The sequence below is a fragment of the Salminus brasiliensis genome, chromosome 14 (assembly GCF_030463535.1).
Source record: "Salminus brasiliensis chromosome 14, fSalBra1.hap2, whole genome shotgun sequence".
Taxonomy (NCBI): Eukaryota; Metazoa; Chordata; class Actinopteri; order Characiformes; family Bryconidae; genus Salminus; species Salminus brasiliensis.
The window spans coordinates 32358621-32371041 of record NC_132891.1 but is presented as its reverse complement, the minus strand read 5'-3'; the positions used below and the strand labels follow the sequence as shown (position 1 = coordinate 32371041).

Genomic DNA, 12421 nt, shown 5'->3' with positions numbered 1-12421 from the left:
CATTTTTCGTACTTTATAATTATTATTATTTTTTTTTTTTAGTTGCTAAACTTCTCAGTGCGAGATTAGGAGAGATGAAAATATGTAGCTTTTAGCTGATAACCTTTAGCCAATCGCATTTAGCCAATATTCACAGACACTTTCCTCAGCAGTGTTGCCCCAGTCAGCAGTTCAATTCCACCAGCATCTCACTTCATTTACCAAGGATTCGATAGGAGCCGTACTGAACTGTATTTATCGTAGTGTTACTGTTTATTACCCAGATAAACAATGGCTACATCTTATTTTCTCAGATGCTAAAGATCATTGATCAAAGATCAAGATTCTTCAGATATTTCAGACTCGGTTCCTCCTAATTATAAAACCTTGCTGTGATTCCAGTGAATGCTTTTGCTGCCAGTGCCCTGAGGTCAGGGTTAGAAATCTGAGATGCGCCCCAGAACAGAACAGAGCTCCTGCACCAGCAGCGCTACATGAAATGACCTCCACGTTCTGTCTTTCTGTCCTCAGGGTTCTTCTGTTCAGGTGCAAACTGGGCGTTCTACAGTACACCGCTGTGAGACCTGTAACTACAGTCATTGCTCTGTAAGAGAACACCATCAGACCATTTTCCAGCATAAAGCCTCAGTCACACACTGCAAATTGGCAGAACGCTTCATCTAGTGAAACAGGACGTTGGTGCAGGTAGCATCTTGACAGTGAGGTCAAGAAACATTCTAGTATCTGTTACAAGCATTAAGTAAAACATCCAGAATGTGGATTACAAGCTTTTAAAGTCAGTGTTTAATGTAGAATAGCCAAAAACACTACATTATGTGCATTAGCTTAGCGCTAACATACAACTAGAATCCTGTAGGAGCACTAGCAGAAGTTTTGATAATACCACTGAAATGCACCCCAGAGCGCCACAGGTGGTCATTCCTACCTGTGGCCAGCGAACTCTATAACATCTCCCTATATAACACTAGGGTTCATCTGTGACATACTTATTATATAATAATTATACAGTTCATATGTGCAATCATTTCAGAGGTGCAATATTTGCACTACCTTATACATCATGTTCTATATTTATGATCACAGTTACAGCCACTTTGCCACTTTATTATATTCATACAATCTAGAAACATTTACATAATCAGTTCTTTCTCTTTTTGTCCACATTTTATTTTATAGATTGTTTATTTATAGAGTATTTATTCTTACACAAACAATTGCAACTGTAACAACTGCAATTTCCCTCCTGGGATCAATGAAGTATTTCTGATTCTGATTCTGAATTCTGCATATTAAATTACATCTCCTACCAGAAACCATTTAAGCTTGGAATTCCATCTATTTAAGTTAATGGAATTTAGCTTGCAAGAAGTAAAACAACTAGTGTGGCCGAGGCCTTTAAGGGCACACGCTAGCACACACCTCCAAGAAACATGAACATTAGACAGTCAGTAAAGTGTGTATCTGACAAATAGATAAATCTGTGACAGTGTGTTTCCTCTCTCTCTGTAGAGTGTGTCAGTTATGTGGTGTCTATGATGAAGGAAACTTCAGCTTCAGAAATGCCTGGACGTACCTCGTCATCATCAACAATGCCTCCCAGCTGGTACTCATTCTGCCTCCTTTATACGTCTGCATGCATGGCAAAGAAGTCGTTGTGAATTAACTCTTATTAAAAGGACTGTGTTGAAAAGCTTAGCTTGTTAAATTTAGGATAATTTTAGTTTAGAGTTTTTCAGCTTCAACTGTATCATATTTACTATATTTTTATTATTTATTAATTTATTATTATTTATTTTACTATTTTAGTGACAAAGTACAACATTTTACATTTTGGACAGGTGTAACATTCTGAAAGTCACTTTATATCTATGTAAGTTTAGTTAAATATTATAATAAATTCAATAACATGATTTATCCCTCACCTAAGATGCATTCGATCAGCCAAGACATATTCAAGACATGCTTCTTTAGTTAACAACACAAGATGCTAAGCTAATGTTGCTAACAAACACTGAACTTGGACTGTCACCAATCTCATCTCTGTAAAAACGAGCCTAAGTAATTACTCAAAAGGGAATTAATTGTTTGATTAAAAAAACAATCACAGTTTTTTTACTAATAAAACTCATTCATTTAAATTAATCATTAAAACAGTTGCCCAAAAAATCCCTTTTTTCTCTCAGTATTTAGAAACCTGGGAGGCAGGGCTGGAGCCAGGCTTTTAGATGTTTAAAACTTTCAGATTTTTTGGTCCTTTTAGATCTTTTGCTTAAATCATTAAAGGATAAAAAAAAGGTAAAGGTGCACGTATTCGTCACTGTACAGTGTGGACTGTACAGCGAAATGTGTCCTCCGCATTTAACCCATCTGGTAGTGAACACACACTCACACACACACACGTGTTAGGGGCAGTGAGTACACACACACACCCAGAGCGGTGGGCAGCCAACTCCAGCGCCCGGGGAGCAGAGAGGGTAAAGGGCCTTGCTCAAGGGCCCAACAGTGGCAGCTTGCCGAGCCCGGGAATCATTGGAGCCAAGATATCCAACATGCAAATCGCCCATGTGAAAAACTGTTTGCCCATTTAGGTAGTCAAGCAACAAATCAACCAGTGTTAATGACTTCTACTGAAAGTAAGTAGTGTTCATGGGAGAGCGGCAGGGCAGAAAACACAGTTATTAAGGAGAAGCATTAATACCCTGGAGCCACTGCGGCAGAAAAAGCGCATTAGAAGGTATATCTGTTTTGTGACGGATATACCAGAAAAAAAGCAGTAGACAAATAATACCTGAAGCTGTAGTGCTTGTTTTGTGGGCCAAAAAAATGTGTATTAATTTTTTTCTAAAATGTGTGCGCTTTTCAGTTTGCCATGTACTGTCTGCTGCTGTTCTACCGCACTCTGAGAGAAGAACTGAGCCCTCTGAGGCCTGTGGGGAAATTCCTGTGCGTTAAAATGGTGGTGTTCGCCTCCTTCTGGTACGTCCACACGTTTTTTTTGGCTGCTCGTTTTTGCTTATGCTAAGTTAATGATGCTAACAGATGCTGTCACAGAGCGGCACTGCAGAACCAGCATAGATACGTGTTAGCTTTGTGGCCAGATGTCCTCGTCAGTACCATCAGTATGAGAAAATGTCTTTTAGGTGAAACCGCCCGTCCTCTGGGTGGTCCGGCAAAAACAACAGTTGAGTAAAAAGGCTTTATTAGACCTTTTTTCAATAGACCGTTTTTGCATTCTCTCAGCATTTTCAAGCATGATGCCAGGAGACAGCATCAGGCAGAGTCAAGGTCAGTATAGCAGAGAACGTGGCTTGAAATTGGAGCCAATTACACTACACATACACAAGTATGCAGACACTCCATTTAGTGAGTAAGTTCAGCTACTTTATGGTGGACTCATGCACCCTCTGGAGCAGCCACACATGAGTCTAAAGTCACCCTACCCAATGCCATAGAGGGGTAGAGGGATAGAGGGGTATAAGGCATATATGGAGGAGCAGGTGTCTACATACTTTTGGACATGGTGGTGTATCTTCCCGGCTGATTTTAAGAGGACATTTATAGAATTGCATCATTATGTTTGCTGTTTATTCATTTATTCCTCAAAATGGGTGTGGGGGGGGGGCACAAGTGGCACAGATCATTGTTAAAGGGGAGTTGGAGGTGGAGCCTACAGGGTGGCAGAAGGTGGTTGACCTGGACCCCATACCCTACCCTACTCTACCAGACCTGCAAAAATAAATAAGCCCTGGTGGAAAGGTGGAAAGATCTATGTTGCCCTCTGGTGGTGACTAAGTGGAACAGCATTCGTCACAAAGGTGTGGGTGGTTATTTGGGAATGAGAATTATGTCTTATATATATATAACAACATATTACGGATTATGGATATTATTAAATAACATAATTTATATATATATATATATATATATATATATATATATATATATATATATAAAATTATGTTATTTAATATTGTCCGTAATCTGTAATATACCGTAACAAGGCTAACCTGGGACATAAATAGTCAAAAAGCCAGATTATTGGCCAGCATTAGTGTATGTCTCTGTCTTTCCTGTAGTCTAGCTTGCTAGTGTTTAATAGAAATATTTGATTCAGTCATTGGATACTTTATTAGCTACATGTTTTTTTTCATAGTCCTAAAATAACATAAGAAAGGTAAGGTATTTGTAAAGTGAAGCAAACACTTCTTAAGTAATAAAGCTAGTTGGTCAAGGCTTGGAAAGTCGGGAGAGCCACACAAGGTAAAGACTTTCTCAGCACTTCCATTTCTTCAATTTCCATTTATTTATTTGTAAAATTCATAAAGCTCATTTTGCTAGTTGGTCAAGGCAGATTTAGTGGTCTGTCGTCACTCTAGGTCTTTACCCTAGATCCACAAGGTGAGACATGGTGCTGTATGTTCAATTAATCAAAAAATCTGATCAGTTTTGCCATAAATGTTTTTTAACAACAGTTATTTTTACATTCTGAAAACTTTTGCTTAGTTTGATTTACAGTGTTGAGAGAAAAATAATCTAAATTGTGTAATTCAGGCCAAAATAGCTCTAAACATTTATATTAAAATGACAGAGATTTACCCTTTAAAGCAGCTCAGAAGAGCACAGTGAATCCAGAGCAAAGCAGATAGACAGCCTGACATTCTTTTTTCTTCAAATGTGAAGATCACTGGTCTGCAAGTGGTTCATACATTGCCCTTCCTGGCCAAGCACATTTGGTGGATTTGACATCCTCTCTTTTCGTCTGCAGCACAGCACGGTTCCTCCAGTAATGAGCAGAGCAGCGGCCCCAAATCCCATGTAGAGCGCTGTTGTATTGTAGAAATCCACTACGATGTTGTTGCTTACCCAGGACACAGAGATGAGCGACGATGAACAAGATCACAGAGATGATCGCGACTTTAGCCTTTAATACCTTGCCTTTATTGCGGCCAGACCACTGTGTTCCATTGATGGACATTGGCAGAGCCAGCAGAGCCGCGAGGATGGAGAGGACAGTCATGATTCGTCCTGCCTGCAGGTCTGACGGCAGAGCCAGTACAGAGTCGTAGACCCTATACTGAATATGTCCAGTGTTCTGCACAACACAGACCATCCAGAGGCCCTCATAGATGGTCTTGGCTGTGACGATGTTAGGACCGATAAAAGCTAAAGTCTTCCACATAGGCAGAACACAGGTGAAAATAGCAAAGATACATCCTGTTAGAGCCAGGGCAATGCCCACGGTTGCCTTTCCCAATGACATGGTGGTCTCTGCTCAGTCTGAGATGAGTTGAAATCAGTCTTCCTTACTGTTGTGTGGCTATGTGATGTGGGCAGAGCGCTAGACTGCGGGTAAGGGTGGACCTGACAATCTGGGGCCCTCCTTGCATGGGAGGCCCTCCATAACCTCAGGAAATAATTGATCCAAAAAAAAAAGTGAATATAATGAAAAAATCATTTTGGTTTCTAATGTTATAATAATTTCTGCTTTAATATGGATAAATAAGATAAATCTGTGTCTGCTTATCTGACTGTTGTTTCTTTAAATCCCCCACCCATGGCAAGAGTAGTTGGATCCTTCTGGGAGCTCGCACTTCTGCATTTCACGCAACGGAGAGAAGTTAGCTTTAGAAACTAAAGAAACTGCAAAAGACAGAGAGAGAAAAACAGAGAGAGGAAGGTAAACAGTGAGAGACAACTAAAAGAGGACAGGCAGCTTCTGACGCAAAGCTAAATCTGAAAATCAGTGTAATTTTAGATAGAAGATGAACTGATGTCTAACTGAGGCCTAAAATTACACATGAAAGACCATTTTCAACATTTTAGGCAACATAGGACAAAGTAAGATGCGAGTAGGATTGCTGGAAAGCTGAGGCCTTTGACCCCCTCCCCCTCTTTTGACCCAGAAAACCCTTTAGGAGGACTTACTAGACTCTGGAGTGGTGGTGCACTGTTCTACTGTTCAGCAACACCTGCACAAATAAGCCCTGCATGGAAAGGCCATTATACTGGATTTCTACCATCCTGTGGTGCCTTCGGCTCAGAGAAGAGAGCTCGGAACTGCGCTCTACACGGGATTCGTGCCCGCTGCTCTGCTCATTACGCTCTGGGGAAAGCCCCAGGTACCCAGCTCTGACGCATTGCCTAGCAGATGCCCGTGCCAGCAAGCAGAGCCATCTACGCCACCTGGAGAAAGCAAGGCCAATTGCTACCAGTGAGCAAGTAGTGGCTCAGCGATTAGAACTCTATTATTGGTGAAAGAGTTGTGGGTTTGATGCCTGGGGTCGGCAAGAGGCCACTGCTGAGCCCTTGAGCAAGGCCCTTCGCCCTCTGTTCCCCAGGTGTCGCAGCAATGCCTGCCCACCGCTCCGGGTTTCACTAGTGTGTATGTGTGTGTTCACTGCACGGATGGGTTACAGGATGAAGCCAGATTCCATCTTTGTGTCCGCCACAAATGGTGAATATGGTTGTCTTGTATTGTCTTGTCTCTCTCAGGCTCTGGCTGTTGACAGCAGGGAGGATGACCTGGGATTTAAACCAGAGATCCTAGGGTCATAGTGGCAGCACCTTAGTCTGTTGGACCACTCAGACTTTCTAAATGAACCCTGGCACCAAAAAGATTTGATACTTTAATTTCAGAGAGCAGAAAATGAGAGCAAACGGCCTCATGATGGAATGCCGATTCTGGCGAGGATAGTGACAATGGCGGGTTTGATGGCATTGATTGGTTCTGACCCATTATCAGTTATATCATGCAGTGGCTTTTTACACTGGCTTATGAACATTACTGGTTTGGACTCATTTTGAGCTAGTTTTTTCTTCTGGTAGACTGGTCTTGTTTGCTGCATATTTAAGTGCACCCTCCTTCTCTTTTTTAGGCCAGATAAAGAAAGCAGCATTTCAAAATGTGGATGTGGTAGACTGATGTTGGTGCTGTAGAGGAAACCACTGCTTTTAAAAGTGTAGATCAGCTTGTGGTATCGTCAGGCGTCTTGAAAGTCTCCTATTTTGCTCTGTAACACTTTTTAAAAAGGAACTCAAACCATTCAGATGTGGTTAAAAAAGCCTTTAATGCATTTTGTTTTTTTTTACCATAAAGAAATTACAGCACTCAAACATCATGGTGCCTTGAAATTGAGATGGGGGAGTGTTTGTATAAAAAAACACCCCCCCATCTCAATTTCAAGGCACCATGATGTTTGGGACATAGGGTTTAATTGTTTGTTACATAGAGTTTAATTGTGGGCAAGGAGTCCCTGCACCCTGCTTTTCAGGGGACCCTCAAAAAAAAAAAAGCCCTAGTGGAAGAGCTAGGAGCACTATGTTGAAATCTGGTGAAGCTCAAATACATAGTTATTCAAGGTTTTTGAATAGTTGCTATTCAGGAATGGTCACATCTTGAAACAAAATCTTCCGGATGAAACAAATCTTGCGGAAAAAATAGGAAATGTAAAATGGAACAGCAGTAATGAAATGTATAATTCAGGCTAAAATTGCTGAATATTTATATTCCAATAACACACCAGATTTACCCTTTAAAGCAGCTCTAGTAGAGCAGAGTGAAAAGAGTGAAAATAGAGCAGTTTGAAAAGGGACAGTGGCTGGTTGCGCATGTGTCCTCTCCGTCTTAGTGTCAGGAGCATTACATGTGATAGGGGGAGAGTCTAACGAGTGAGTTGGGTAATTGATATTCATAAGAGATAAACTGGACACATCCATAAAAAATATAATTTAAATAGAACACAGTACCAGTCAAAAGATTGGACACCCCTGGTTAAATGTAGAAAGATAGATAGATGGATAAATAGATAGACAAATAGATAGATAGACAGACAGACAGACAGACAGATAGATAGATAGATAGATAGATACTATATTGAACAATACAGCACAGTAATACAACACAATAATAACAATAAATAGAATAAATGTAAAAAAATATGCAACATTGGAACCACCCAGAGATGAAGGGCAGTGCAGTTATAAAGAATAAGGAATGAATAATATGCAGGAGGAGTGGGTATCAGCAGACAGAGGACAATACTGAATAAATATGTGCATATATTGGTATTTAAGTACAGGAATGTGTCAGTAGTGCTGATCATCTTAAAAAACATTTGATCCAAATGCTAGGGTGACCATATTTGGAGAGGACACTGGGGACACACGAGGATCTGCTGTAGTTAGGAAGTTCTGGCTGGGGGGATTCAAGTAGGCTGAGTTGTAGGTTGAACAAATAGGACATTATTTGGTCGTATAGGCTTATTAAGACTGTATATTGGTCTTGCTAAATTAGTAAATGTGTATTAATGTATGTTAACATGCAGTAACTGCAATTTAGTACCATGGATTGAGAGGTACATCCACCCTCACATATTCCTATTGCCATGGTCCTATAAGTTAGCCCAACATCCTAACTATGGTGGATAGCCATGTGTCCCCATTGTCCTCTTTTTTTCTAAAAATGAAATCATGGTCTCCCTATCATTTGGATCAGATGTTTTTAAGATGATGATCAACACACAGGTGTGTCCCAACACCTTTTAGAGTAAACGCTCAATGTCTTTTAATGCCTGCATTAAGCTCTTTAGATGTTTGACCATTATCAAAATCACTGTAAAGGAATCAGAGGTGGTAAGTATCTCTACAGTGCATCATTACACATAAGACCACTCTAAATGTGGTTCTGAACGTTGTTTACATCACTACGATTTACAATTTAGAAAAATCAGTGGAATTCCCCTTCTACAAAGGCATACAGCCCAATGCAAATATTGGAAGCTAGCATGACCCTTCATCACCCGCAGTCTTTTCAGAATCACCTTCGTTTTTCTTGGAATTGTCTTTTCAAGTATTTCAAACAGAGAGCTTCTGGCCACAGCTGTCAGTAGAGCAGAGCAGCTAGGCCATTTTCAGGAGTTTTCACCTCCTTGTCCATGGACGGCAGATGCAACACAGGAAGCTTCCTCCAGCGACGAGCAGGGCACTTGCCGTAAACCCCGTGTAGAGCGATGGTCCGAGCTCTGTGCTCCAATTTCCATACATGTAATTTCCTGACATGTAGATATCCTGGATGATTCTGTTGCTTGTCCAGGACACAGGGATGAGCACCAGGATACCAGCAATGATGAACAGGACCCCGGAGATGAACACAGCTCTCCTATTGGTCACCTCGTCTCGAATACAAGTGGGGCTTTTTGCACCCACGGTGGAGATCAGCAGGGCCAGCAGAGCCGTGATGATGGAGACGACAGTCATGGTTCGCGCTGCTTCCACGTCTGACGGTAGAGCCAGTATGGAGTCGTAGACCTTACACTGCCTCTTTCCAGTGCTCTGTACAACGCAGCTCATCCAGATGCCCTCCCAAAAGGTTGGGGATGTGATGTGGTTGGCTCTTCTAAAAACTGTGACCCTCCACATAGGCAGTAGACAGGTGACAACGGCAAAGATCCATCCTGTCAGACCTACCGCAATGCCCACGAGTGTCTTTCCCACAAACATCATGTCTGCTTGAGGGTGCTCTGGTCCTGAAAATGCAAAAGGCTGAGAGTTGGAGAACCAGTCACAGAGTGAGATGTTTCTGTGGAGGACAATGACGTATTTCTTCGCCAGAGTGCCTCCTCCTCCAATTTTTGTAAAGCGGCCTGTGAAAACAAGCTTCCTTTTGTATTCCAGTGCTGAAACGAGGTGGATAGAGACAAGCAGTGACAGTATCTTGGGGGTTAGGTTGTCTATCTGTAAACAAACTGCCTCTTCTTGGACACCTACGCTCCAAGCCAAAGGGGATCTCAACAGTACTCCATTAAAAAAAAGGTCTCATAACAGTCGTGGAACCCTTGGTGCTGTGCATCCACCATCCACAGACGTCCTTGTACTTGAAGAAACATTTGACCAGTTAAAGAACCTTTTAATCTTCTAAAGAACCATTGAAACAGGCATAGTTTTTGTCATCTAGCCAGTTAGTAGTAGTAGCCACTTTTTATACTTGCCCATTTGCCCTGCTTTTAACACATAACCTTCAAGAGGTGACTGGGTATCCCTTGATCTGTCACTGTGCCACTGTAGATGGTCATAATCAATGTGCATCACTTCACCAGTCAGTGGTACTATATATATATATATATATATATATATATATATATATATATATGTGTGTGTGTGTGTGCAAACTTCCATAGATTTATTTTGAATGTTAATTTCGTACTACCACCCGCCTCACATTTTAACCCTGTTGTTCTAGTCGCCAAGTACATTAGTGTCCATTCAGAGTGGTCTACAATGAGGGCTGGGGTACGTACAAAGGTTCCTTTTCTTGTGGGTGAATAGGGTAAATAATGCTGATATCTCTGTCGCCCTCTGCAGGCAGGCCGTCCTAATTGCGGTACTTGTGAAGGTTGGAGTCATCTCCGAGAAACGCACATGGGAGTGGGAAAGTGTGGAGGCTGTAGCCACAGGATTACAGGTACACACAGGGGCCTGATGGGGTTTCTGCCAGTTGTAGCTGTAGTTACATACAGCACTTATTACATGTTCTGCATGTTGGTCTGTCAGGTCTTGCCAGAGGTCAACCACTGCAAAACAGAAAAGGCTTGTATATCATGCGTTGTTTATTTAGTATGATTGTTATGAGCCTGTATGTGTGTATGTGTCTGTGTGTGTGTTTGCACATATGTAGGACTTTGTCATCTGTATCGAGATGTTCCTAGCGGCGATTGCACATCACTACAGCTTTAGCTATCGCCCTTACGTGCGTGAGGATGAGGAAGGGTCCTGCTTTGACTCTTTCCTTGCAATGCTGGATGTCTCTGATGTACGAGCTGACATCTCAGAGCAGGTTCGCAACATGGGTAAGTAACACCCTTCTCCTTTTCATGTCACACATATTCACCCAAGTCAAACCAAAAATGGCTGGATGGTGATCATCCTGACCTCACTGACACTTTTGGCACTGAATGCAATCAAATCCCCACAGCAATGCTCCTAAATCTAGTAAAAAGCCTTCCCTGGACAGTAAAGACTTTTATGCCAACAAAATCAGTTTTTTTAATTGCTTTGATTTTGGAAGAAACAATGAACAAGGAAGTGTCCCAATACTTTTGTCCATACAGTATATCTCATTGTCAGTGAATATCTGCAGCAGCCTAACCAGGATTTAGTCAGTTTTTAGAAAACAGTCAAGGTCCCCCACTGGAAACTGGTCCAGTTAAAATTCATTATAGCTGTTACTGGTGTATTTAATAGCACAAAGCAAGGAAAACGTATAATATGAATCACTAAATACACAGCAGTATATAAAATGCTTGGGATCCATATGATGTTGGCCCAAATCTGTGTATTGTGATATGTATACAGAACGTATGCACGCTCTTGTTGCAGGCCGGACAGTGCTGGGACACCCCCGTAAGCTGTTCTTCGGCTCTGAAGCCGACATTGTGCAGGGGGAACACACGGGCCTCCTTTCAGGGTCGTCTCACGAGCGCCTGGGCGTCGACCCTCTCTCTGTCCCAGCCTCTCCTAAGGGTCAATACCAGGGACTGGGCCAAACGGACACGCCCCGCTCCCGCTCCGCCCCTGCTGGCTTTAACCCCTCCTCCTGGAAGAGTGACTGCTGCTCAGTGCCCGCACCCACCAATCAAAACTCAGGAGTGAAGTCGTAGAGTACACGCAACAGACACAGAGGGTCCTTTCTATACTGGACACGAGGTCATGTTTGTTTTGGCTTTGTTTTATGTTGTAATTCTCAGATATTAGCAGATCTGGAGCATAACTGCATTGGCTGTAATACCAGTTCAGTGTTCTGTAACGCTGTTTGCTTTGTGAAAGTGAGTGTTGAAGCGTGAGTAATGCAGTGGCAGGTGTAAGGAGATCTGTTATGTGACATGGCAGGGTTGTGGTTTGTATTTAGGACTAAACCTTTGATAAATAATTTATTACAGTATTTAAAAAAATGTAATTGTGTGTGTCTGTGCGAGTGTATGTGGATCCTACCTGACTGAATGGAGATTGTTGGTAGCACCGGTATCATAATCTCCACTTGGAGGTTACTAGTTTCCGTTTATAAGCATACAATGTTATCTTTATCCCCAAATATTCTATACATGTACTGCTTTGTTTAACTCCTATTTTATATTCACCAATAATACATGGCTGCGTAATAATAGAAACAGAAAAAGAGCACATTTATGATTAAAAACTTATGACAGTATTTCTCAATATGGTCTCAAAGTTGTTGGGGGGACAGTGGGAGGTGGAGGTATAAATTAACCATTGTTTAGGGCAGACATCGTCTGGAGAGTTTTAGCATGCAGTCTTGTTTGACAGTTTCATCCATTGCATGAACTGAACCAGCTTGAAAAGAAACAACTACCTAATTAAGCTCCTGCCACAGCATTTAAATGGGGTCAGATCCATGTTGGCCCCACCA

At 41.7% G+C, this 12421-nt stretch overlaps 2 protein-coding genes and 1 pseudogene across 2 annotated transcripts in view; 1 reads left to right on the top strand and 2 right to left on the bottom strand.

Moving 5' to 3' along the window:
- Positions 1-12202, top strand: part of LOC140576847 (transmembrane protein 184C-like) — a 14321-nt gene extending 2119 nt beyond the window's left edge. The window contains exons 5-10 of the mRNA XM_072696492.1: positions 511-585; positions 1510-1603; positions 2864-2976; positions 10360-10459; positions 10673-10844; positions 11374-12202. Of these exons, the coding sequence (XP_072552593.1) occupies positions 511-585; positions 1510-1603; positions 2864-2976; positions 10360-10459; positions 10673-10844; positions 11374-11654 (835 nt within the window). The 3' untranslated portion in view covers positions 11655-12202. The remainder of the gene's footprint in view (positions 1-510; positions 586-1509; positions 1604-2863; positions 2977-10359; positions 10460-10672; positions 10845-11373) is intronic.
- On the bottom strand, positions 4522-5368 carry LOC140576848 (claudin-4-like; annotated as a pseudogene).
- Positions 7855-9515, bottom strand: LOC140576849 (claudin-4-like). Its single transcript, XM_072696493.1, has one exon. The coding sequence runs from the start codon at positions 9499-9501 to the stop codon at positions 8920-8922; it is 582 nt and encodes a 193-aa protein (XP_072552594.1). The 5' UTR covers positions 9502-9515; the 3' UTR covers positions 7855-8919.
- Positions 12203-12421: the final 219 nt, after the last annotated feature.